The following is a 26,878-nucleotide window of genomic DNA, read 5'->3' as shown; positions in this document are numbered from 1 at the left end:
AAAACGTCCCGTTGACATTGTAACCAGGTAGAACAAACTCCTTATACACAGTTCCTCGAATGTAAAAAAAAACCATGGACTCGATGGTGCATCGAACTTGTCGAGCTTTTTGCGGCCTTTAAGAGGATGGCGTCTTCCCTTGTGATGATTGCTGCTTCGTTTCCGGGTCATAACCATAGACCCAAGATTCCACCTGTAATAACTCTACATAAGAAGTTTAGACACTCTTGAACTCTTTGTTGAGCTCAGTGCACGTCTGAATCCTGAGGTTTTTTGTCGAGGCTGAGAAGGCAAGGGACAAACTTCGCTGCAATTCGTTTCATGTTCAATTCATCCCATTATATTCGTTGACATGTACCTTACGACAGTCTGTTACAAACATGGTGAATTTTCTGTCTTCGCGAAACACATCACGCATTTTCATGATTATTTCCGGTGTTGTGCATGTTCACAGTCGACCAGAATGTTGATCTTCCACAGATTTACCGCCTTCTTTGAAACGATTGAACCATCCAAATGTTCTTGCTTGACTCAGTGCACTCACCAAATGCCTCTTTCAGCATGCGGTGGGTTTCAGCTGCAATTTTCTTCAACTTGACACACAACTTTATCCGTTGCTCCTTAACGCCAAGCATTTGACAAATCGCAGAACCACTGAAACATGTTCTAACACGCACAACTACAACTTACAACTGAATGCGCGAAAGATAACTCAACTTTGTGGTGCACTAGCTTATACATGTACCTCGAGACATGTAGCGGCGGAATGTCGTACTGCTACTGATTTGCCCGGTAAAATAAAATCTCGGATATTTTGTGTAGCACCTCGTATGTAAGGTGCCTACTTGATCTACATCCATATACAGAATATTTGGAAAAACGAGATTTCGGAAGTCTATTCGAAACCTGTAGGTAAAAAGTAATTGATGGTTTCCCAAAATGGGGGGAAAAGATCGACCTTCGTTGATTTTATCAAATCAGTGTACTGTGCTTACTTAATGTTGAAGCTCCAATTAACATTGCCCTAATTGTCAGAGAGATAATACTTCTTGGCCATACTTCTTCGAAAAGCTTATGGGACACACATTCTAACAAGGTTACTGTTGTCTCCGCGCCGAGCCTCTAAAAGAAAGTAAAAAATGTCGGGGAAAAAATATACTTTTCGAAGTTTGTGGGGCTTTGCCTACGCTGTTATTTCTCGTACGTAAGGCGGGCACAAACGTTACCTTGTTAGTCTCTCTTGAGCTTTCCAATGAGGTATGACTCATATCTCAGACAATCAGGGATGTCGCGAGGGCTTCCAACGTCAGAGTACGCGACAGTCCATCGAAAAATATACAGGATGTTTCACGTAGGTACGATGTTACGAATTTTTTGCTTCGTTGTTATACACTTCTTTTTATACAATGGTCACCAATGTGTGGTGTATATGTGAACTTTTTTTTTCTTCCGTACGACAAATAACAGTTGCCATAGTCCCACAAACTTCGAAAAATGTATGTTTTTTCATTTTTCTTTTACGAGTTTGGTATGGCTCGGCGCGGGCCTCATAAGTTACCTTGTTGGAATCTGTCTCTCATAAGGTTTCCAACGAGATATGGCTTATATTTCTGTGACAATTAGTAGTGTCGGTAGGGCTGCCAACGTCAGGGTAGACCAAAATATATTTCGAAAAATATGTACAGGGTGATTCTCGTAGGAAACACGTTCGGAACTTGGTATTGAATTTTGGCCCGTCCTTTTTTTTTTAAATACATGATCGTACCTAATGTTTGACGTACATGTGAAAATTTTTTCCTGTTTGCGACAAGTGTTTCCAGCCTCTCCAATTTCTAAAAACAAAACAAAACAAAAAAAAAAAAAAACTGATTTTTTAAAAATGTGGGTTTGGCACTGGGGTACAAAAATTAGCTTGTTAGAATCTGTGTTCCATAGGCTTTACAATGAGGTATTTTCATGTAGCTGTGGCAATTAGAAGGGTTTCTTGGACCGCCAACGTAAAGGTCTACGATTTTCTTGAAATCCCTGTCCGTCCTGGAAAGGTTAACTGGTTTAAATTTTCTAATAGGAGTTAGTGATATGTTTTTGCAAAATTTTATTTTTTATCTATTCACAAAGTTTGATACAGCATTAGGTCAATTAGCTGAACCGTACGACGTAAAGACAAAATAAAAAAAAAACTATACAGAAAAAAAAGTTTCATATCTCAATATACAGAGTTCTTATCTATTGAGTTCTAAAGTTTCTCTCAGAGGTGAAAATGTTACATCCTGTTGACAATGTATTATAATCGTCCGCTAGTCTGGGGAACAAGGTGTGCTTTACAAAGGATAACCTAAGTCTCTCATAAATTAGCAAATTAAGTTCGCGTCTGAGGTGAGAAAGTAAGAATTCTGAATCACTTTTGTCATTGATGATCTTATATAGATAAAGTAAATCAGCTCCGCGGCGTCGTTTTTCAGATGTTTGTTCATTAAAGATATTAGTTCTTGTTTCGAATAATTACGTAAATCTGGTATTCTAAATCTATGACAAGAAAGAAGTTTAATACAGTCAATGCGTACTAGATTAATAGATACTTCCATGTTCCATACAGGTGAACAATACTCAATGATCGAAGAAATAAAAGCCTTATAGAATATCCATTGAAGCTTTTTTGGCGACATATTACAAACGGATCTTCTCGAGTTAGTAGCCAGGTAAATACTGTTGTATCTTGCAACGTTTCGAGGGCTGACATTCTCATCTTCAGGCAAATATGGGGCAATAGAATGTGTGTAGAATATATTGCAAGGATCCCCACATCACGACAGTCGCACATGTCAACTCAACACGTGCTATTATTTACAAACAACATAGCAGACAGCAAGCCAACGCGGAAGGACACCGAGGAACGCCGAAAGCAGACGGACCTCACGGAAGGACCCGAGGAGGACAAATAAAAGGAGGACCACCGAGGGACCCAGCATCAGTCGTCCAACTGATTAAATCATCTACACCGCCCTGAGGTCGCACTGGACTAGGGATCCTCTCAACAACAAAACCTTGTGAAGCTACCTTGAGCTGAGGGGGCTATCCTTCCAAACTCACCGAACCGGCAGGTTCCTTGGAGACTGCCTTGAGAGAAGGGACACCGTGCAAAACACCTATACTCCTCTACGTGGACATTAACGAGGAAACAGCATTATTCTCTTTGTAATCAAAGACGTTTTGTATTTTCCAAATTTTATAATAATGCTGTTATAATAATTTTATAATGCTGTTTCCTCGTTAATGTCCACGTAGAGGAGTATAGGTGTTTTGCACGGTGTCCCTTCTCTCAAGGCAGTCTCCAAGGCACCTGCCGGTTCGGTGAGTTTGGAAGGATAGCCCCCTCAGCTCAAGGTAGCTTCACAAGGTTTTGTTGTTGAGAGGATCCCTAGTCCAGTGCGACCTCAGGGCGGTGTAGATGATTTAATCAGTTGGACGACTGATGCTGGGTCCCTCGGTGTTCCTCCTATTTGTCCTCGGTGTCCTTCCGCATTGGCTTGCTGTCTGCTATGTTGTTTGTAAATAATAGCACGTGTTGAGTTGACACGTGCGTCTGTTGTGATGTGAGGATCCTTGCAATATACTTCATGTGTGTGATTGGGCCCTTCTGATTGGTGCTTGAAATGGCGGGTTAAGATTGATGTCTGTTTCATTCAGGTGGAATCCTGTCTCTCTGTTATGGTTAGTTTTTTTGTTGCGTGATTGAGATAGAAGGATAAAGGATTCTAAGATTTTGGGATAGAAGGATAAAAGAAGCTGTTGCAATCATGCAAGAAAAAAACTAACCTTAACAGAGACTCAGGATTTCATATCCCGCCATTTCAAGCACCAATCAGAAGCCGCCATTTCAACCATCAATCAGTAGTCCAAACACACACATGAAGTATATATTCCACGCACTCCATTGCCCCATCATATTTGCCTGAATATGAGGACAGTATCAGCCCTCGAAACGTTGCAAGATACAACAGTATTTACCTGGCTGCTAACCCGAGCAGACCTGTTTGCAAAAGCGTTATAATCGTAAGTTCAGGGAGGCTTTGTATTTTGGGAATCTAAAGAGTAGGCCAAGTATTTTCATAGCTCTGGATGACATTGAACGGATATGATCTGCGAAGGAGCGTTTTTACGTACAAACTCCAACTTTTATGACCAATTACTTGGAAACTTAAGATCTACATTGCAAAATATTTCACATGCGTACCGACTCTAAGCATATCAAGGTCTTCCCTCCATGCCAATCTTGGTCAGGATAGGATGAGTTTAGTAGATCGGGTACTTCATACCGGGAGTATCAGAAGTCCTAGGCCTTAGGGCATCTCAGTTATGAATCAAGACACGAAAAACTGTAAATAGAGGAAATTTGTTGGAAATAGGTGGTGTCCTCAGCCCTAGTCTCATTGCACTTGTGCCATCAGTGAAGTCAAACCATACCGAGTGTGGTCAAAGGAAAGATGAGACTATTTGTACTCATCATATGGTGCTGACATTGCGGCGTCCACCCAACGTCGTGAGGATAATTTTGGAGCTACTTGAAAAAAAAAAAGCACCGAAATCTAGTCTAGAAAGCAAGCATTAACAGCGAGGCGACCCGATGTGATGACCACACCACATTTCACCTCACCTTACAGGCATGAGTTCCACAAGCCGGCTGGGTAGGCCTTGGTCCACCAAGGACTGTTGTGCCAGGAGATTTTTTTTATCTGTATCGGAAAATTGCGATTCGAATCTGAAAATTGTACTTGCCGGTGCCCCTTCATACTATAGTGGCTGTCATATGTTCTCCCTGTGCCCTTGACTCGGGTTTGGTGCCCGATGGTGGTAGTCTCATATAATAACCCGAGTAATGATTTAGATTCTACTGAACGCAGTAGGTTTCATCTCCTATATAAATTTGAATTTGTGAATTATCTTTCCACTTCCAAGCTTTCGGCTCATCCATAAACCATTGTTCACGAAGGAAGTTTTGGCTCAGGAGGTTCAATATATATAAAAAATTTTGGATATTTTTTAGGAATACCTGGTATATACGCAACCAACATTACATTTTGGTGATGTGGGCTTACATAATACCAGAGGATAAATAACTGGTAATAGATTGGTTGTGTACCTATTCTTCTTCCTGTCATTGATCCAGATTCTAAATCAAGAAACTGCAAGGACACGCACTTACATTTAATTATTTATGAACTAGGAAACTTACAAATTATTACAAGTTGTCATAATACGAGGGGAAGTCAAAAGTAAAGGGACCTGCAATTTCTCGCATTTTGGTTAGGTAACACTGCTAGTATCCAGCGCTGAATTAGTGTCATCTGCAACACTTCTGTGCAACTTGCCACTCTTATTCCCACGTTAGTCGTTGAAGTGTATCAGACAGTTAAACATGGCAACTTCATTGTCGTTCTGCTCCAAGGAGAAAATGAGGACAGTGACAAGATCTACGAATGAATAGAGCGTTTCAAACAGGGAAGAACTTATTTATGTGACGAGGAAAGATCGGGTAGGCTATCGACCTAAACGACTGAGGACAAGTCGTTGAGGGTATAGTGATGGGGAAACAGACAAATCACATTGGACGAAATCGCCAATACTTTACATATCAGTCATGGTTCAGCGGATTCCATCTTACACGATAGGCTAAATCATCAGAAAGTGTGTGCGCGCAAGGTGGGTCCTGAAAGAATTGCAACCGATACAGAAGTCATTGATACGGTGCGAAATTGGTTACAGGTGCAGCCGAAAAACATTTTTTACCGACGGAATAATAATAATAATAATAATAAAAAAAGTTGGGAAAAGTGCGTGGAAGTGCAGGGAGATTATGTAGAAAAATAATGTTTTCTATCATTAGAATAGATGTACACTCATGTCCAAAATGATTGTCGCATATCTATAACTGTCTTCTTGTAAGAATATAATTTGATAATGATTTCGTAGGGTACTTTTAATACTGATACTATGTGTATAATCGGGAAATGTATATTTGTGGTAAATTTCATAGGAAAAGAATTATAAATATGAAAATTAGAATTAATAAAACAAAATATTGCTAAATAGACAAAAAAGTTTTATTTTCGTTTTATTGTTCGTGTCTACTGCTCTTTTGACACGAAATTTGCCACATACATGTCTTTGTCGATTATACACATACTAACGTTAGAAGAAATACCGGGCAAATTCGTTATCAAATTATATTCCTACAACAACATATTTATAGACATGCGACAATAATTTTCGAATTGAGTGTACCTTTTCTCAAGTCCCCTTACCTTTTGACTTTCCCCCGTATTAGCTTAGGAAGCTAGGTTACCAAACTCAAGGTATCTTCGATTATTTCTAATGCATACAACATTACGCTACAGTTATAAGATTTACTTCTGTAATCACACATTTAGGCCTACCCGATGTAGGAACATCCGCTACACATACGTTCGTTCTTGGATAACTTTGTATTCATTATAAGTTATGTAATTACAAATGTAACAAGGCTTAAACCTAATGCATAAAAAACCTTGTCGGTGATCAGATCACAGGAAAAACGACTGAATCGCATGAAATTAATTTTGAAATATAGTTATCAACTATTTCGAACTTAGTTTTTATTATGTCACTTGATTAAAATACGTATCTTAAGGGGGATACTAAAATCAGAAAATTTGAGTATCTCATGACCACAATAAGCTAGGAAGGTGTAACATGAACTCGTTAGAAGTAAACATATATGGATCCCTGCATTATTTTTGAATATTCTAGTTTTAAGTGGGGCATTTTCGTTCTTCGTTTGATTTTTTTCATCATAGTCCTTCATTTGATTTTTCCCTGAAAAAGCAAGTACAGTATATATCGTACGTTCCCAGCCGAGCTCATCCGATCGTGACCGAAGTTGGTACGGTGGTAGACTTGAACCAGGTGTATAAGCAAATTAAATATTATGTTGTGCAGGCTTATATGGTTCCCTAATTGCGGGTGGTCGAATTTTGCGTCATATATTTGAAAGTGAAAACCCCTGCACCAAACTCATTGAATTGCGATCAAGCCATGGTAAAACATCCCTACTGTAAAAACGTGACAAATATTATGTTGTGGAGTTATGGGTAGTCAAATTTTGCTTCATTATTTTAAAGACCAAAAACCATATATGTAAGTGATCCAATTGGAGTTAAATTTTCCATGATGGTAAAGCTTATCCTACACAAACAAGATGAACCATTTATCTTGATTACGCCTTTATAATTTTTAAACTAATGGGTAAAAGCCAATGGAAGTTTGTACCGTGCAAATATCGGCAAAGGTACGGTACATAGTTTGGCATGTTCTGCAGTACCGACAGGTTAACAGTGTTGCCAACTCAATGTAAAGTTATATTTTATCAAATGGTATTATCAGATTTACAAATTTCAAATTTACATTACAAATAAAAACTTGCAATATCAAATTTTTATTCAGTGTTGCAAACTAAGGATGCTACAGTATCACATAAGAGAGTAAATAATGGGGGGGGGGGGGTTGATTAGCTATGGTGTAAATACAGCGTGCACTGATAAGAGATTTGTTAAAGTCAAGGTCGAATTTTATCTGCAGTAGGAAAAACTTCCTAGTTTAACGTTTTCAGGACTAACGGCTCAGGAGCTGAGCCAGCAGTTTGAACCTCCGTAGCTCGTCTCCTAATTAACCTAGTGAGATTATTTAGGTCTCTCTTCAGGAAGGATGAAACTTTCCAACGGTGTGCATTTTATCCAAATCGATGGTCTCTCAGCGGACGGGTAAGGGGGAAAATTTGGATATTTTAGTTCCCTCTCCCCCTTAGCATTTGTGGGGAGGGAAACTTGTTCGTCAGAAATATAAGCCATACCTCGTTGCAATGCTTCTGTGCTTCTGTGCCCCCGTGACCAACCCCTAACAGAAGAAAAAATTAAAAATCGAGGAAAATAGACCTCTTCGAAGTTTGTGGGACTATGGCAACACTATGTCGTACACAAGGGGGGCACAAATCTTACCTCGATAAAATCTGTGTTCCTTGAACTTTCCGATGAGGTATGGCTCATATGTGACAATTAGGTATGTCGCAAGGGCTGCGAACGTCACAGTAGATAAGTCAATCGAAAAATATACAGGATGGTTCACGTAGGTACTGTTTTCCGAATTTTTTTGCTTGGTTGTTACACGCTTTTTTGTACAATGGTCGCCAATGTCTGCCGTATGTGAGAACTTTTTCCTTGTGTACAACAACTAAGTGTTGCCATAGTCTCACAAACTTCAGAAAAATGTATTTTTTTTTTTTTTTTTTATTTTCTTCATCTTTTCCGGTTTGGTCATGGCTTGGGCACGGGGGACAATAAAAGTTACCTCGTTGGAATCCGCGTTCCATAAAATTTCCAACGAGGTATGACTTATCTCTCTACGACAAATAGGGACGTCGCTAGGACTGCCAATGTTAGGTTAAAGCAAAATATATTTCGGAAAATATGTAAAGAGTGATTCTCATAGGAAACACGTTCATAACTTAGTATTGAACTTTCGCCTTTCGTGTTTTTTTACATGATTGTACTGAATGTCTGACGTACACGTGAAAACATATTTTCCTGCGTACGACTAGTAAGTATTGCCAGCCTCTCACAAATTTCCAAAAACAAAAAAATCGGATTTTTTTTTTTTTTTTTTTTAAATAAAGTCTACGGGTTTGGCATGGGAGACACAAAAGTTAGCTCGTTAGAATCTATTCCATAGGTATAGTTCTTGTTCCTGTGACAAAAGGGGTACTAGGGCCGTCAACGTAAAGATCTAAGATTTTCTTGAAACCCCTGTCCGTCCTGAAAACGATGAACTTCATTAACAAGGCTGTACAAGGGAGCCAGAAGCTTCGAAGTGCATTCGTGATTGACTGACGTGAGATGAGTTGTAGTATGTCGTTAGACCGTCCACATCGTATATCGCTTCGATACTCTGTAGAGACGTTAAGCTTCAAGCAATTTTAGTGATAAACTTCTACCTGAGGGTAAATGAGTACTTACTACCTATGTATACTGATTAGAATGTGTGCTTTCAAGGAAATGTGAGTGGCCAGTTCTTGTTAGCGATAGTTTTTCGTATGTGTGCATTATTCCTCCGTTCCCCCGTCCTTAAACCTCGTGTGCACGTAGTGTGTTGTGCAAGATGGCTTGGCAAAGTACCTATGAGCATTCCTTTGGTTTTCAGTGATGAGCAGCATCCTCCATCACCGTTCGAACTGGTAGACAGCATGGAGCCACCTGCTATGCGGGTACATTTCTCGAACTGTTCTCTCGAGAATGGCGTTTCGAAGGATGAAATTCTGGAAAAGCTTAACCACTGTCCAGCTTCGGAATACTGTGTCGATCAACAGTATATGAGCAAAGAGGAATCCGACATTAATTCTAATATTCCGTCATCATGCAGACAAGATACAGGTGACCAATTTTGTTCAACTAATTTCCACTCTCCAGAAGCAGCTGCAGGCAAACTTGATTTGAAGTTTCATCATCATCCTCTGTGGTAGATTACGTAAGAGTAACTTTGGTATTTGTGCGTGTCTGACACACTGTCTTACGAAAAAAAAGTATACGATTTCATATGACAAAAAGATCTCTTGTGTAACTGTTGATCGGTATTTTCTAGATCTTTACGCACGTGCTTAATGAATTAGAAAATGATGTAAATCATGGTGTAGATTGAATTGCTATTATATGTACATGTGAAATCGCATACTCTTTTTCTTAAGACAATGTATCACATGCCCACTGATAACAAATTTATTTATTTGTCACTTGTATATATTAAGTATATGTGTGCATATATTAAGTATGTTTTATATTGTTGTATCGTGCACTAGAGGGCTGGGGAAACTTTTTTTTCTTTTTAGAGAAAAGAAAACCGAGGAGGCTTAAAATAATGTAAATGTATTATTAATCATGAGCTAATTCGAGAGTAAATTTTTGCGCCATGTTTTGCACTAATGCAGAAATTATTTTGTTACAATGCATAATGTAGATGTACACATTTATAAAATATTATTTTATGATGTGCTGATATTAAGATGGTAGTCGAAAATTGAAGCGAGAGTATAACGTTCCAATATTAACGAAAAATATCTTAACATAGTAATCAAATAACTAATTTCAGAAATATTAGCATAGGCAAATTGAATAACTAGATTTTTAAAATACCTTTTGTCTACAAAACTAACGGTGATAGACTAGACGTAGCAGTAAATTACAGTAGTAACTACAACTTGTCTAGAGAGAAATGCGATATTCAAAGTTAACCAGGCTGTGAAAGGGAATCCTGTGACGCACTCCAGTGTTAATGGATTGTTTGCATCGTCGAAATTATAACTGATGCTCAGTTGTGAATTTGAACATTGGATTTCTGGCTAAGTATAGTGTCGTTTTCATTATATAGTATTCCATCCTTGCTTTTGATGTTAGTTTGTCAAACAGTAGATGTGTATTAAGTCAAGATGTCCAACATTCCCATGTCAGAATCCTTGATTTCTTTGCCTCGGTTCATTTTCTTAGTTTCAACATGCACACTCATGTCCCAAATGATTGTCCCATATCTATAACTGCCTTCTTGTAAGAATATAATTTGATAATGATTTTGCAGGCTATTTTTAATACTGATACTGCGTGTATAATTGGCAAATATATATTTGTGGTAAATTTTGTAGGAAAAGAATTATAAATACGAAAATGAGAATGAGTAAAACAAAATGTAAATGGACAAGAAAGTTCTATTTTCGTTTTATTGTTCTTATTTACTGCTCTTTTGACATGCAATTTGCCACATACATGTCTTTGCCGATTACACACTACTAACATTATAAGAAATACCGGGGGAATTCGTTATCAAATTATATTCCTACAACAACATATTTATAGACATGCGACAATAATTTTGGACATGAGTGTACCTGGGTACAACTCATTCAAGTTTCGACCATCATTTTGCAAACATTCGGTATTTCTCCTTCTGTTGTGCTATTATACTATAATATTTAATTTTAGAGAAAATCCCATATCTGATAGTTCAGGATTTCTTGGCTACAAAGTAACATAAATTATTTTTCCATGTTTCGAAAACTGATTATTTCCTACTGGAACGTTGTTGAAAATACTGGCTTTTGCTGAAGTGTGCTAAATATTCAAGTGATCTATAACAAGAGGACCACAAACAGAATATCTCAGGTATATTTCTGTTTACACAATCAGCAAGTGCCTATATAAGACAACCTCTTTTTAACAATGTAAGAAATGTAGCTGTATGATGCAGTCAAATTGAAGTTGGGTGTTGTTAGATTTTTTAGAATCTCAAGTTTAAAGTCGATATACCATGATCGGCAAATAGAAGTATATGGTACAGTCGCCATCAAAACTTACATCCACCCCATGTGTGTACGTACAGACCAAAACAAAATGTACTTGTTCGTGTACGAAACACACACACTCAACTGAGAGCACTAAATAGACCAGCGTTTCCCAACCTTTTTCAACTTGCGGCACACTACAGGTGCAACTTGAATTCCCGCGGCACACCCATATTATATATATATGGGGCCTATATATATATATATATATATATTAGCGTTTCCCAACCGGTGTGCCGCGAGGAAATCGAAACAAATTACTAATTCTATAGGAACCAAATTGCAAGACATAGGGGAAAATATATATTTGTATTTCACATTACTATGAACCTCTACTATAAATTTACAATTTTCCCCCGTGGTAAATCATTATGCTTATTTTTCATTCTAATTTTAAAATAGAAAACAATTGCTATGAAATATAGGACTCGGGTTTTTAAAAATCCACTTTCTCTTTCGAAAACTGTATCTAACCTTTAACTTAAAGGGAAGGTCACTAAATAACGAACAAATAAACAAATCTCCTATACTTTAAAAACACAAATGTAGGTATTTTGTATGCATGTTTGCTTTGTTGAATTTATTGAATGATATGTTAAATTTCAAGTTACGAAATAGTCTGCAACAATAAAGAAGCAATAATGGTCATGACAATGATAAATTCGTTTTTCAACATTAAAAATGTACAGAAAAGTAACACAGAATGAAACTTAAAATTGTAAATTTATAGTAGTAATGTGAAATACAAATATATATTTTCCCCTATGTCTTGCAATTTGGTTCCTATAGAATTAGTGATTTGTTACGATTTCCTCGCGGCACACCAGCGGCCCATTCGCGGCATACCAGTGTGCCGCGGCACACCGGTTGGGAAACGCTGAAATAGACACTTAGCTTCTAAATATCGACGAATAAAGAAGTAAAAAATAATTAGCGAGGTACGTACGTCCAGCAGTCACTGTCAGTCATTTTGAACGTTACGTAGCTGCAGGCCCGTTGCCAGCCTGATTGATTAGGAGGGGAAGGGGGCAGAAATGAAGACAGAAAGCAGTGACAAAGACATCAAAGAACACCATAAAATTTTACATTTGTCAAAGAACTTACAAATTTTGTTACTGAATTCTCTGTGTGTCTGTCCTGTCTGTTGTTTACGATTTTTTTCAATTTTGAACTCTGCATTCGATAGAGCATCAAAAATATCAGAGAAAGTGATTAAATTTTTCGCGTCACTCTTACCGTTCCCGAGATCTTGGCCAAAAAATGGCTGATTTCCAGAGATTTAAGGAGCCATACCTCTGGAACCGTAAGTCATAGAGATCATATTGGTATTGATCAATATCTAAAATAATAATAAATATTTTGGTACCAAATAGTAACCAGTTTCCACTGTGCAACTGGCCACTGGTTTGGCTAATGGCCAGTTGGCCAGTGGCCATCGATTAATATCGGTACAAAAATGTTTAGCATTCTATTAGGGATTGACTAATACCAATACCATCTCTCCCTGACTTATCGTTTCTGTGATATTGGTCAAAAGATAGTTCCGATTTCGGGAGATTTAAGGAGCCATATCTCGGGAACCGTAAGTCACACACAGATCATATTGGTGGTTATCAATACGTAAGAGGATGGTGAACATTTTGTACCAGATAGTAACCGGTGACCACTGATTAACTGTCTACTGGCCAACTGGCCACCGTTCCCCAGATATTGGCCAAAAACGTTCGAATTTCTAGATATTTAAGCAGCCATATCTCGATAACTGTAAATAATGGAGATATGATATTTTGCTAATTTTTGCGAGGAAGAGAAGGTGCGGATAAAAAGATTTACATCTAAGAAAAATGACAGGTACCCTTCATTCTTTTTAAGTTTGTTCTGGCAATGCTCTTGGAGCATTCTCAACTGGTTATTTATAGAATCTGTATTTATTTTTCAATTACGGAAACAGTAAATTTTTGTTCCATTTTTGTGTGCTTAATACAGACTCTTTGCGAGGCATTTTATTTCATATTAAGAATTAAAATTGAAGTATTTATTTTTTAAACATTAGAACAAAATTATATTACACCAACTTTAGGTTATATCAATACAAAATAGAAGTACAGGTTTTATTCAATGTTCGCACTCAATTTTCTACCTTCCAATATAAGATACACTACAGTTTACTTTTAATACTGTTTGGAAGTGTCCCTATGTCCTTGGATGCTTGTCATGGTTGCAATAATAGGGTACGATTTGACATTCTTGAAATGGGTAAAGGCAATGGAAGATGTTGGGTGCATCTAGCCCGAAACGTACTTTTACACAGAAATGAGTAGAACTGTCGAATTTAATTTGGTAAATATAGTTGCAAAAATTTCATTGGTTTTGAGTCAGTTTGAAAATTCTTCAGTTATTTTTTTAGAAGGGGCAGTGCTCCCTCTAGCCCCTCCCTGGCCATGGGCCTGCGTAGCTGCGAGCATTACGAAAAACTTTCGCAGTTTAGAGAAGTAGGGGTATCGCAGTGTCACGATTGTCTGGTGTTAGCGATACCAGAGAGATTCAAGTTGTCCTACTTTCCAATAAGAAACAGATACTTGCAAATATTATTTTTTTAGAGTTCACTGTTTTCTCTCTCTCTCTCTCTCTCTCTCTCTCTCTCTCTTTCTTTCTTTCTCTCTTTCTTTCTCTCTTTATCTCTCTCTCAAACACGGTGGTTGACCTTGATTTCATCTTCTGAAAGGGTTGTAAAAATCTCAACTTTCCAAACAAGACCAAACATTAGGACAAAACGATCTGTATAAATGGATAGCAGGGTGTAAGAGATACTGAGAACTCTTATCCAGTTTTATTTTCCAATATTGTGTCATTACATTTTGAGAAGTTTCTAAAAATTTTTTCAAAAACGAACCAGTAATTTATGTACTTTTTGAAAAAGCTTAGTAAACGCCAGAGGATTTGACTCGATCTGAAGAATTTAATCAGGCAAAATTTTTAACTACATATAAAGAATTAAATAATACTGATCCGAAAACAAGAAAATTGCTAGAAAAGATTTACGTACTTCTTTACCGAAAAATCTCCACTTTTATCATTAAATTCGCTTGAATCTCTGGATACGTTTAACATTGTTTCGCAATAGCTCAGAGTTTGCTGAAACCGTAAATTAATTACCCGAAAGTTCTTCAAGCATTATTCTTAACCTGATTAAGAAAGTTACCGCAAATATGATTATAGTATGTAATCATTTCTCAGATATGTCCGTAGTAATTCTTTGTAGTGGTTGTTCTAAATCACAATGACTGACTGGGATTGGTTATCTCTTTCTCCTTTTGCCTAGTTTTTCCGCACATCGACGATACGGCATTCGAGACCTGAAAGCTAATTATTTCAACTTCGTACCTTTAGTATCTTGGATGGTCCACAAAGAGTAACTCTCAGAATTACATACCGTCTGCAAAGAATAATGTAATCACATTTACCAATTTGTTTCGTGAGTTACTGATAAACAAATACATAGGGGGTGGTTATAACAGTGATGACGCTAAAGGGGACAAGGGAACGATTTCCCCTCAAAATAGTCCTTTTCCATGCACTAAAATAACTGCCTCCCCCCCCACCCAAAAAAAAAACAACTTGGTCCTTTCTTTTGCCCCCTTCCCCCGAAGTAATTAAAGCTGGTGTCGTTAGTGGGGCATACACTTTGATGTTGACTGTACAAAACCGCTTCTTTCAAGATCGTTGCATACTTAGTTGGTGAACTGGTAAAATAATTCATTCAAGTGTCCCATTGTCTTTGAACAGGGTATATCAACTGAATAAATAATTAATGTCCTATTTTATAAGAATTAACTTATACTAGATTCATGCGAAAATTATATTGTTTCTTTCCCCAGCCCTTAAATATTTATACAAGATTAGTCATTCACAAATGGAGTTTCCAGTCTCTTATAGTTTGTTATGCAAAATTTACCAATTTAATTTATGTATCTTTTGTAATGATAGGATTAAGTAAGAGTTTATTTAATGTTGGAAAAGGCACGTCATAATAGTATAGGTGATAACGTGAAGTTTTAACTTGTTAATAATGATTCTTAGTTAGTCTTTTGCAAATAACTTTCTGAAATTTCTACTTTCGTAATCTTTGTAGCTATCTATTTGAAAATTTCCATTTTTAAAAAAAAACTTCATAATGTAGGGTTAGCATAAACGATTCATTCGTTGTGAAAAGGCTGTATTTTCAAAAGTATTACGCTTACACACACGAAAGATACATGAAAAAGAACCACAAACTCAAGTTCGTATTGTGTGGATCCCAGTTCGTGGCTACCTAAACGATGAACTTCCGCGTCGCTGGATTGGGTATATTGGTGAGAATGACCTAGCTTTGATCCCCTGGCCTCCCAGATCTCCTGATTTAACACCCAGCGACTTCTTTCTGTGGGGGTACGTTAAGGGCCTTATTTACGTACCCCCACTACCGCAATCCTTAGTCGAGCTCGAAGAACGCATCAGTGCTGCAGTGCAGACAATTGACAGGATCATGCTACAAAATGTATAGAATGAGCTCGAGTATCGTCGGGACGTGTGTCGTGTCACCATAGAGGCACGCATTGAATATTTGTAGAAGGTGTATAAACTTAGTGAGTGTGTGGTTCTTGTCATATCTTTGATGTGTGTACCTGTAATATTTTTGAAAATATATAGCCTTTTCAAAATAAATGAATCATTTATGCTAGCCCTGTACTTAATTCTCCCTTTTGAAACTAGCTTTTTCGAGTTTTCGATAAACTTAAGGCCCTATATGCCTTTCTTTTTTTTCTTTCTCTGCAACAACTTCTCTGGATTTACTCTAACGTTGTTTTCTACAGGGTGTTCTAGTTAAAAGAACAGTTTTTGAATGTATTCCATTTCGAAACTGTAAGTAGGAAAATAAATGCTCAAAAGCATCACGATTTCAGTTTTTTGCCGGTCCACAAGTACCAAAAGTTGCTTTCATAAACTGTTCTTCAGATGTGGCCCAACAGTTGTCCTAGTTTCAATATTTTAAATTCCTAGTTCTACTGTATAGAAAATACATAGAGGGTGCGGGAGAAGTCCCAGAACGGTCCAATATCTCGCAAAATATACACATCAGCAAAACACGAAAACACTTTAAGTAGATTTGAGAAAGCTATCAAATGATACCAAACGCAACCCCTTATCCTCACCCCTTTCGGGGGTACGAGGGTAACTTAGAATTTTAAATAAGAATCCCAATTTCTTATTGCACATTTGGATTCTCCAGTGATTTGACCCAGAATTGAAAACAGAACCTTCACGGATATCGTTTGAATCGACACACAAAAAAGTACGGTACCAACACGTTATTGAAATGCGAATTGTCAGTCCTGTACTCTGTGGCCATAGTTACCGTACTGGACTGCGGAGTCCGAGGTTCTGAGTTCGATTCCTTTGCACAGTAACTTTTTTTTGTACCCAAATAATGAATTCATTTTAACTTCGATAAAATAATGTATTTGTCTATAATTTATTAACTTCCAAGAAAATACAAATTGCGACAAAAATAGTTTTTGTTGTAAATAACCCTATAAACTCTAACCCTTATAACCCTATTACTAAGATCCATTTCATAAAGCTATTTGCAAAGCAATTATCGAAATTTGTATTTATGTAACTTGAATAAAGTACTAATTGAAGTTAAAACGTATGGACTTATTATTTGGGGAAATAAGAAGAAATTTACCTTGAACGGGAATCGAACTCAGGAACTCTGACTCCGTAGTTCAGTACGCTAACCCTATGGTTATAGTCCTGGACTGACAATTCGCATTTTCATAACGTTTTGGTACCCTCTCTTTTTGTGTGTAGATTCAAGCGCCATGCGTGAAAGCAGTTTTCAATTCTGGGTCAAATCACTGTCCCTTTTTTCTGGAGAATCTAAATGTGCAATAAGAAATGGGGATTCCCATTTAAAATTTTAAAGTTACCCCCGTACCCCCGAAATGGGTGGGGATAGTAGTTGCGTTTGGTATTATTGGATAGCTTTTTCAAATCTATTTAACACGTGGTTTGGTGTGTTGCTGATCTGTATATTTTGGAAGATATTGGACCGTTCCGGGACTTTTTCCGCATCCTGAATATAAAGAGCAGGAATTAAGATCTCAATATGTCCAAACGGAAGCTAAACTATTCGTAAATATCGCAATGAAATGTGCTTTTCTGCTGGAACACCCTGGATTTGTTACTTCAACAAGTATGTTAGGTATATTTATCCTGGTTGTTTCAAGTTTTCGAATGTGAAGATATGGTAATACATTTGTTTAAATTAACGCGTTAAATGGTTATATTCTGTTTGATGAAACAATTTCATTGTCTTCTGTATTCAAATAGTCAAGAATTAAACAGCAGAACATTCACCTAGTGTAAGTTTTGATATCAAAACATGACATTACATGGATTTTACTGTATATAATACAGATAGAATAGTTTTATACACATTATGTTGTGTTTTCCCTTGTAATTGAATCAGTATTTGTATTCGAGAAGTAAACCATTGAAGTTGTACTTTAAATGAAAAATCCCGTAATTTAAAGATTTATGTTTCTCTATGTTCAAAATATTATGATGTTTGGCATAATTTTCGTTTTTTGTTGTGTTTACAATATATTTGTGAATGTTATTTCGAATAATGTTTATAATTGCTTCTGTATACGAATGTATTTTTAATTATACTTCTTATTTTTGTAATATCTAAAAATTGTGAGTAGGCTTTTTTTTTATTGTCTTCAGATGTGGCCGTTTGTGACAGGTAAAGTCAAAGTGACAGGCGAATTTTTGCCTCCTAAAATACGCTCATGAATTTTGATTCCTTAAGAGGAAAAAGAGACTGCACTTTTGAGATTCAGAACTCACCCTATAGCCCAGATTATCACCCTCCGTACACACCAAATTATGTGCTGCAGCCTTCACAATAATTACCGTGTGGACTGGAGCATTGTCATGCAGGATGCGAGCTCAACGCACAGTAGTTGTGAGCATACTACGGTTCCAGTTCTTTAGCAGAACAAGTTTTAGGGGTATCCTACAAAGCACTTCGTATTATACTCAGAGAACTTCAAAACCTAACAAGCATCACAGCCGGTTGAAGTTTATAGTAATTAATTGCTCCTTTGCCACTTATTTTCACTAACCCACTGCTCAGCTGCCACTTTCGCTAAACTTTCTTGTACTTGATTGCACATTTGCGACTTCCTTTCTGAATATGTCTGCTTGTGTTAAACTCTATTGTGTTTGGTAAACTTGAGTATGCTTGATTGCAACTGACTTCCTTAAAATTTGTACTTTCGTTAAATTTTATAATGTAGTGTTTTCACAACAAACTCCTCAAGTTTATTTAGTTATAAAATGAAAACCTTGGGTAATATTGTGTTTATTTTTCAGGTAGACGTGTAACAACTTGTAAAGTTTTATGTGATAAAAGTTCATTACAGGTCACACGGCAAACATCTAGGCGTTAATAGAGCCCATTTCATACTCTGGAAAGCATATCCGGCGTGATTGTGTTTACAGCTTGTGTGATTGTCCTGCAGAATTTCAATTTCCTCACTATATCTTTGATATACCCCCACAAGAAAAAATCACAAGCAGTAAGGTCCAGTGACCTAGAAGGCCAGTGAAGACTTAGTCATTGAGTCCAGCACGACCAATCCATCTGTTTGGCAGGACTTCATTGAGAAAGTTACGGATATTACGATGCCGGAGCGGTGGTTCTCGATCTTGTTGAAGGCACCTACTTCCCCTACCTGTATCCATGGAAATTCTGCAAGACAGAATCACAGAAGCTCTAAACACAATCACGCCGGATATGCTGTTCAGAGTATGGAATGAGCTCGATTATCGCCTAGATGTTTGCCGTGTGACAGGTCCGGCACACATTGAGTGCCTGTAATGAACATTTATCACATGAAACTGAGTTGTTACACGTCTACCCAAAAAATGAACATATTACCCAAGGTTTTCATTTTATAACTAAATAAAATCGAGGAGTGTTTATGTGGACACACTGTACTTGATTGCTTCTTTACAACTAATTTCTGAGTATCTCGAATTACACGAAGAAAAGAAAAGAAGGAAAAAGATATCTAAAAAAAACTATTTTAAGAAAATATCCTGGATACAATTGGCATCTTTCTTTCTTTCTTAAAGTAACGTTAAAACTCACTTAAGTTTAAAGGTTGAACATAGCGAAAGAAGGAAACACGAAAGAGTAGTAACAGACATTTTACTTACTTTCAACTCAAAAATACTTTGTAACGTCATTAAATCATGGTCTGTCATAACGCAATGACGTACTTTGCAGCTGAAAAAAAAGCTAGTTCGTTCTACTTGCGACTGCGTTATGCACATACACCAAAGTTACTACTCTTACCACAGAGAATGATTAAGGAACTTAAGTCAGGTTTGCGTGACTCTGTTCCTGGAGAATTAAAATTGGCTGAACTACACTGGTCACCTGCATGTTGTGTGCACGATGACAGTATATTAGAATTAATATCGGATTTTTCTTTGCTCGTGTACTGTTCGATATAGTATTGCGAAGCTGGACAGTGGTCAAGCTCTTCCAGAATTTCATCCTTTGAAACGCCATTCTCGGGAGAACATTCCGGGCAATGTACCCGCACAGCAGGTGGTTCCATGCTGTCTACCATTTCGAATGGCAATGAAGGACGCTGCTCGTTACTGAAAACCAAAGGAATGCTCATAGGTACTGTGCCAAGCCATCTTGCACATCACACTATGTACACACGACACACACACACATGCCAAAAACTATTGCTAACAAGAATTGGCCACTCATATTCCTTTGAAAACACACATTCTAATCAGTATACAATATGATAAATACTCATTTACCCTCAGGTAGAAGTTTATCACTAAAATTGCGTGGAGCTTAACGTCCCTATAGAGTATCGAAGCCATATGAGATGGACAATCTGCGAACATGCTCAGAAATACTACGATCTACCTCACTTCAATTCCATAATCACCACTGCACTTCCAGGCTTCTTGTTCCCGTGTACAGCCTTGTTCACGAAGTACAAAACAGGGTTAAACTAGAAAGTTTCCCTATTGCAGAGAAAATTGATCCTTTATTTTCAGTGCACGGTGTATTTACACCATAGCTAATCAACTACCCCATCATTTACTTATGTGATATTGTGGCATTCTTAGTTTGCAACACTGAATTAAAAAATATATATTGTAAGTTCGAGTTTGACATGTAAATGTGTAATGTTTTAATAATCTGACCCAGTACCATTTGATAAAATATAACTTTGTTGAATTGGCAAAATTGTTAACCTGGTAGTATTGCGGAGTATGCTAAACAATGTACCTTTGCCGATATTAGCACGGTACACACCTTCACTGGTTTTTACCCATTAGTTATAAAGGCGTATCTGGATAAATGGTTCATGCTGTATGGTTTTCTATGGCGTGTATTGTTTCCGAGTGGAACTCTAGTGCCAGACGGGTTCTTGATTAACCTACCAAGCATAAATTATTATTATTAGTATTATTATTATTATTACTAAAGAAATCGTACCTGTAAAATCATTAGGTTTTTCGTTGTAAACTCTACATATCTGGTTTGCATTCAAGACGTGCATTGAAATATTTTAAAATTCTGGTTTTTGGATCAAAAGATCCAATATATTTCAATCAAAAATATTCTTGTAGGCCTTATATCTGGAGAAACTACGTATATATATATATATATAGATAGATAGATAGATAGATATAGTGTAGCCAAACCGAAACTGTCACTTAACTCAATATAATGTGCTTATTCCGAAGAAAATACGAAAACTCTATTTAGGGGACGTTCAAAAATTTTGTGGCCCCTGATCCAAAAAAACTAATGACCCCCCCCCCCCTACATACACAAAGTTCTGTGCACCGGACACCAAAATATGGATTCGATTCATTTTGATACACAATCCGAACTTCGAAACTCCAAGACGATCTATCGTGTCAATATTTTTTATGGACGAAAAACTTAAGCGAATTTTGGTACGTAAGACAGCGCGTACGTTTTTCGCCCATAATACAAAATTGGCACGGTAGATCGCCTTGGGGTTTCGAAGTTTGGATTGTGTACCACAATACATCGAATCCATAGCCTGGGATCCGGTGCTCTGAACTTTTATTTTATTTGTATGTGTGTGTGTTAGTGACCAAGATTGCAATCTTTTGATCCAGCTTTTGGTTTTCCTAAAACTCTTGTTCCCCACTTAACTTTAAAATGTAATGAACGTTCATTGAGCAAATAAAAGCGAATTGTATGAACATTTCACCATCGGTTTGCTCAATACTGCTGTTAATTACAATTGATTTCTATTAAAGAAAGAAAACATATTTGGTTTCAGTAGTGATGGAATGCATCCCAGTATAGGAAAAATTTTCGCCTGTCACTTTGGCTTGTGTTTTTAATTGCATTGTGTTTATGACAAAATACGAAGACTGGATGGTGTTGGAACCTGTTGTTTTTCTTTTTTTTTCTTTCTTTCTTTTTTTTTTCCTCCAAGAATCTTGTGTTACTAATACAGTTTCTAAGCTAGGCATCAGTCCTTGTTTGGAAGGAGAAAATCCAGTTTTGCTCCATGTAGTTGAATATTAAAGCTGTCAACCATTTCTCACATGGTTTCAGAAAAGTGTAATACGTGACAACTTCCACACTTGAGTAGTGTTCCGGCGTCCACAATGTGAAATACCGTCGTCATGTTTTGTAATTAAGTTCTGGATGTATCTTCTTGGATATTTATTTTACCTTTTTTAATCACATGCTAACAATCATTTTCGTGTATTTTGTTTGATTAGTTTGTTGTCTATATTCAGCTGTTTTCTTTTGTACTAAAAGTACTGAATATTTATTTTTATATGCTTTTTTTTTTAAATGTAATTGTTTTTTTGTTTACATAAAATATATTAAGGTTGTGATTGATAGTTAAAAAAAGCGAAATTGTTTTTATATTTGGTTAAGCGAATGTATTACTACAGTTTAGATGTAAGAACTTGGATATTATCGAAAACAGTTGTTAGAATGAATTGTTTGTTTCCGAACTCATATTAAGAAGTTTGTTTTTGACAATTCTATTTTCATTTTCGGATCACATTCGAAAATGGTGTTTTATATACTTAGGTAGGGTCAGAACTTCTCGAAATATGTGTTGTCTACGATGAGATATTGATTATTGTAAATTATGAATTCTATTTTTTTTTTTTTTTCTCTCAAGACATTCCTGAAAGTGGGAAATTGGCTCTGAAGAGAGCATAAGAGCTACAGGGTACTTCTCTAACCTTAGGTTCCGCTAAAACTCATTATAAGTCTCTTCTTTTTAACCAGTTGCACGTGTTGTTGAAAACCTGTTTATATTATTTACGAAGAATCTTTCATTTAGTCCTTAATTATTTGGATATAGAGTACCCACAAAGGTTAATATTCACCTAACGTAGCTGGCGGCCGTAGAAACCCACATATCAAGTATTGATACTCAGTTGCGGCTCTTGACATTATCACATCGGTTAGAATTTTATCACCGTAAACTGAGAGAAGAAAGCTTGTCTGATCCTTAGATCCAGTGGTGCTATTCAGCCGGTTCACTAGAACCAGTTGTTAAAATATTTCGAGTTCACAGAACCGTTTGTTATACTCAGACATATCAGTAAATTTTACCCAGTTATACCCAGCAACAGTAAATTTTAGTTTAACTTTGTTTCTAGAAATTCTTACAGCTAAAGGGTTAAACATATGATTTCTCAGATATCAAAAATGAGAACTGGGATTACATGAGTGTAATCGTGAGGGTTATTTATATTTGAAACGTATACATACCATTATCAACAATTGTTGATCCATTGCTGGATTAAGGTCTTGCCAATAGTTTTTGACAACCATCTATCTTGGATATTCGCAATGCTACGTAATTACGTCACACGCCTTGTATTAGGTTGCTGTGTATGTCCCTGCTTGTCATTTGTGGTGTGCAGTAAAAAAAATTGCTTTTGTCTACCTTGTGTGGTGTGATATGTATGTATGTATATGTGCAAAACCGTTTGTTAACAATTAGAATAACAATCACTGATTAGATCGGTTTTCTTTCCTTAGTTTCTAGTGATATAAGTATGATTATTGCCCCTGTGACTTCCCTCAGGAGCCACCACTGAATAAACTACTTAACAAAACTTATCGACAAACCAGTAATTGGTCTATATGCGTGAAAAAAAAAAAATACGATTTTACCATATGGTATGTGCAGTATATATTATTAATGTTAGGTAGCTTCCAAATACGTGTCAATGTCATAAGCCAATCTCAAGTGCTGCATTGAGTGACGTTTGATAAAGGTAATTATTCTGAAAATATTCTTTGTGTATAGTATTGTGTTTAACTGTGGATTCCATTTTAATATTGTCTTCCTCTTTCTCTTGAGTAGGCATTTAAAATGCTTAATTTTGTATAGACCCTGCAGGGAGTTCATATCACTTTAGTTACAATGCTGAAGATACGATCTTTCAGAAGATTGTACAGTCGCTACGAAAAATACCCTTATCACGCTTGTTCTTTTAGCAATAACTGCAGAAAGATTTGATGAAATTCAGTAATTTTCTTCGACACAGACATTTTTATGGTAATTTACCGGAAAAAAAAAGGTAATCAAATTGGTTGTTGGCAGTGTTTTAATTTTCTGGCAGTACGCAACGGTATCAAGTACTGGCACCTCTTTTCCTCATGTATAAAAAACAGCGATTCATCTAGTCAATTTTATCAACGAACTTAGGAACTTAGTTCTATTGGGAAATAAAAGATCATTTGTGAAATAATCAGTCTGGTCGCAATTAGTTTTTAAAAACCGTCAGATTCTTTTCGCTGAACCGTGTATAAAACTTGTAGTAACTTCATGTAAGTCATCTCTGCTTCTATGGACAACCTCTGCACTGTTGTTCATTAGCGGGGGGGCGCGGTGGCTCAGTGGTAGAGCGTTCACCTCCGGTGCTTGGGGTCCTGGTTTCGTTCCCAGCTCACGCCGTGTGGACTTTGTGGTGGACAAACACCGTGCTCGTGGGTTTTCTCGGGGTTCTCCCGTTTCCTCCCACGTTCATCATTCCACCATTTCACTCATCTCTCATCATCACCGTCTCCTTTAGCCTAACCGGCATAACCGTGGGACGTAAAACTTAGATTTCACTTCATTTTTTTGTTCATTAGGGTAGTAGGAATTTAACCGTTGCAAGTATGTGGCTGCCCCGATGTTGTCATTTTGCAGTTTGTACCAGAAACAAGAACCGATCCAGGTACGACTGTTATGTTGTATAGTACGTTAAGTGTAAATTGCTGTAATGATGTATTTATGGAAAACATCGGTACCACTTCTTTGAGGATGAAAAGGCATTGGTTGTTGGTATTGCCAAAAGAACAAGTTGTGCTATAATATGCAGTTTTCTAATGAGTATTTATATACGTGGAAAGTGGTATGAGTTCTTCCTTCGTTGAACAAGGTGCTAAGAAGTTGAGAGCTGTTCGTAAGATGCATACATCTACATATTTGTGATCTCATTGTAAAATCTTCGTATTGACAATGTATAACATTGGAAAGTTTTCAATGTTGACTGTGAATAATTGTTTAATTTTGTTAATTCTGTGTCTTTTGTGAAAACACACTAATCAAAATATCGTAGAGTAACTTATTTTTACTAATTTATTTTCTTTTCGCGTCTACTTGTTGTTGGTACTTGTACAAATCTGTACTTTAGTTTTCAGCCAAATGAACAATCTTTATTATTTAATGTACTGTTTTTCTTTCTTTTTAAAACCCTGAACTGAAAATTTAGTATATTATTCTACGAGGGATTTTTTTTTTTTTTTCAACATCCTATAGCCCACCATAGAAGAACCATGTGAGATAACGAAACGTAGTTAAGACAAAGCTGTTATTCAATCACTGAGGGAGTGAGCCTGAGAAAAACATAGTGCAATTGAAACTGCCACCAAGTGTAAACCTCGACTTTTCCAAGTGCTGCTGTGTTTCCTGAAATTCGTAAATCAGGCATTTCAAAATTCATAATTTACTACGATCCACAACTTACATGCCACATATCTAGTCTATAATAAAGTTTCTGCTACACTTTTCCTAACGTGTGAGGGTCGATATCGGCCACAGCTGCAGTGATGCACTAACGGAATTCAACCACATTTGTAGCAAGTAGCGGCACAAATACGCGATCTTTGATGAAACCCCAGAGGAAGAAGTCGCATGAGGGTAAGGTCTGGGGATCTTGGTGGCCATTTTATGAGAATCAAGCACACAGAACGCTTGTAGCGCGTCGTGCACTGAGAGCTGACACGCGTCATGTTGGTACCAAATTTCCCTCTTTGTCTGAAGTGGTATGTCCACTAATAGTACATGCAGTTCATGTTGTAAAAACAGCATTCAGTGTCCCTTGTATGAAAAAAGGGCCAATGAAATGTTCCACCCACCATACCATACCACACTTTCACACTCCATGGGTGCTGGCGTTCCACCTGGCGAAGCCAATGTGGTTTATCACAGACCAATAGTGCATGTTCCTTAGGTTGACATTTCCATGATTGGTAAAAGTTGCCTCGTCGGTGAACAGGATATGTAAGAAATCTGGTGCGTCGTGTCTTAACATCCATGTGCAAAACGAACAGTCCACAAAATTATTCCCGTGCAGTTCCTGATGGAGGGAAATATGATATGGGTGAAACTTGTGTGTGTGTGTGTGTGTGTGCAGAATGCGTAATACACTTCTCTGACTCATCCCACCATCCCTGGCAATTTCACGGGAGCTAATGTGCGGATTCCAGCAACAGCGGCGAAATCATTTGTTGCACCTGCCTTACCTGTAATTGGCTTGTTCCGCACTTGTTGTTGTGGTGTTACACTTCCGGTTTCTCTTAATTTACTAAATAACTTATCGAACAGACGTCGAAATGGCTGTCGTCTGTCCGGATCTCTCTCTCTGCGTACACTCGTTAGGCTTCTGAGGCATTCTTTCGGCATGCCTCATAAATCAGGATCATGTCCGCTTTTTCTATGTCTGTCAACACCATACTCTTCCCTTTTACCACTACCACTGCCTGCTATGAACAAACATGATCCCGTAGCTCTGCAATCAAAACTTGCTCTGCGTCAAGACAGTTCTGTCAGGCACCTTAGACGTCTTACATGCTGACGGTCAAGTGTGCCACTTGTTATTTTGTTTACACCTATTCACATGGCCATCTCTTCGTCCCTATGTGCAATACACACATGGGACCAACGGCGTTTTTTCTCTGCGTGTGCTCTTTTATATTATGCATGTTAATGTATATCGTTCCATTTAACAAAATATAACTTTGCTCCAGACGCCCCATTTGTCGTTCTTTTTCGAACCACCCCATACCTCCATTTTAAGAGC

General features: G+C 37.2%; 1 protein-coding gene across 3 annotated transcripts in view; it reads left to right on the top strand.

Annotated features, from left to right (window-relative positions):
* Positions 1–26,878, top strand: part of LOC145674564 (alpha-tubulin N-acetyltransferase 1-like) — a 152,827-nt gene that overhangs the window by 88,555 nt on the left and 37,394 nt on the right. Inside the window, exon 8 of one of the 3 annotated variants that reach the window (XM_081744749.1) lies at positions 9,229–25,243. The exons of the other annotated variants lie outside the window; for them this stretch is intronic. Coding sequence (XP_081600875.1) covers positions 9,229–9,547 — 319 coding nt within the window. The 3' untranslated portion in view covers positions 9,548–25,243. Of the gene's footprint in view, positions 1–9,228; positions 25,244–26,878 lie in introns of those variants that run through there. 3 annotated transcript variants of the gene reach the window in all.

The sequence above is a fragment of the Thermobia domestica genome, chromosome 17 (genome assembly GCF_964235325.1).
Source record: "Thermobia domestica chromosome 17, izTheDome1.hap1.1, whole genome shotgun sequence".
In the NCBI taxonomy this organism is placed as follows: domain Eukaryota; kingdom Metazoa; phylum Arthropoda; class Insecta; order Zygentoma; family Lepismatidae; genus Thermobia; species Thermobia domestica.
The sequence above is the reverse complement of the archived record's forward strand: the minus strand, read 5'-3'. Positions and strand labels throughout refer to the sequence as shown.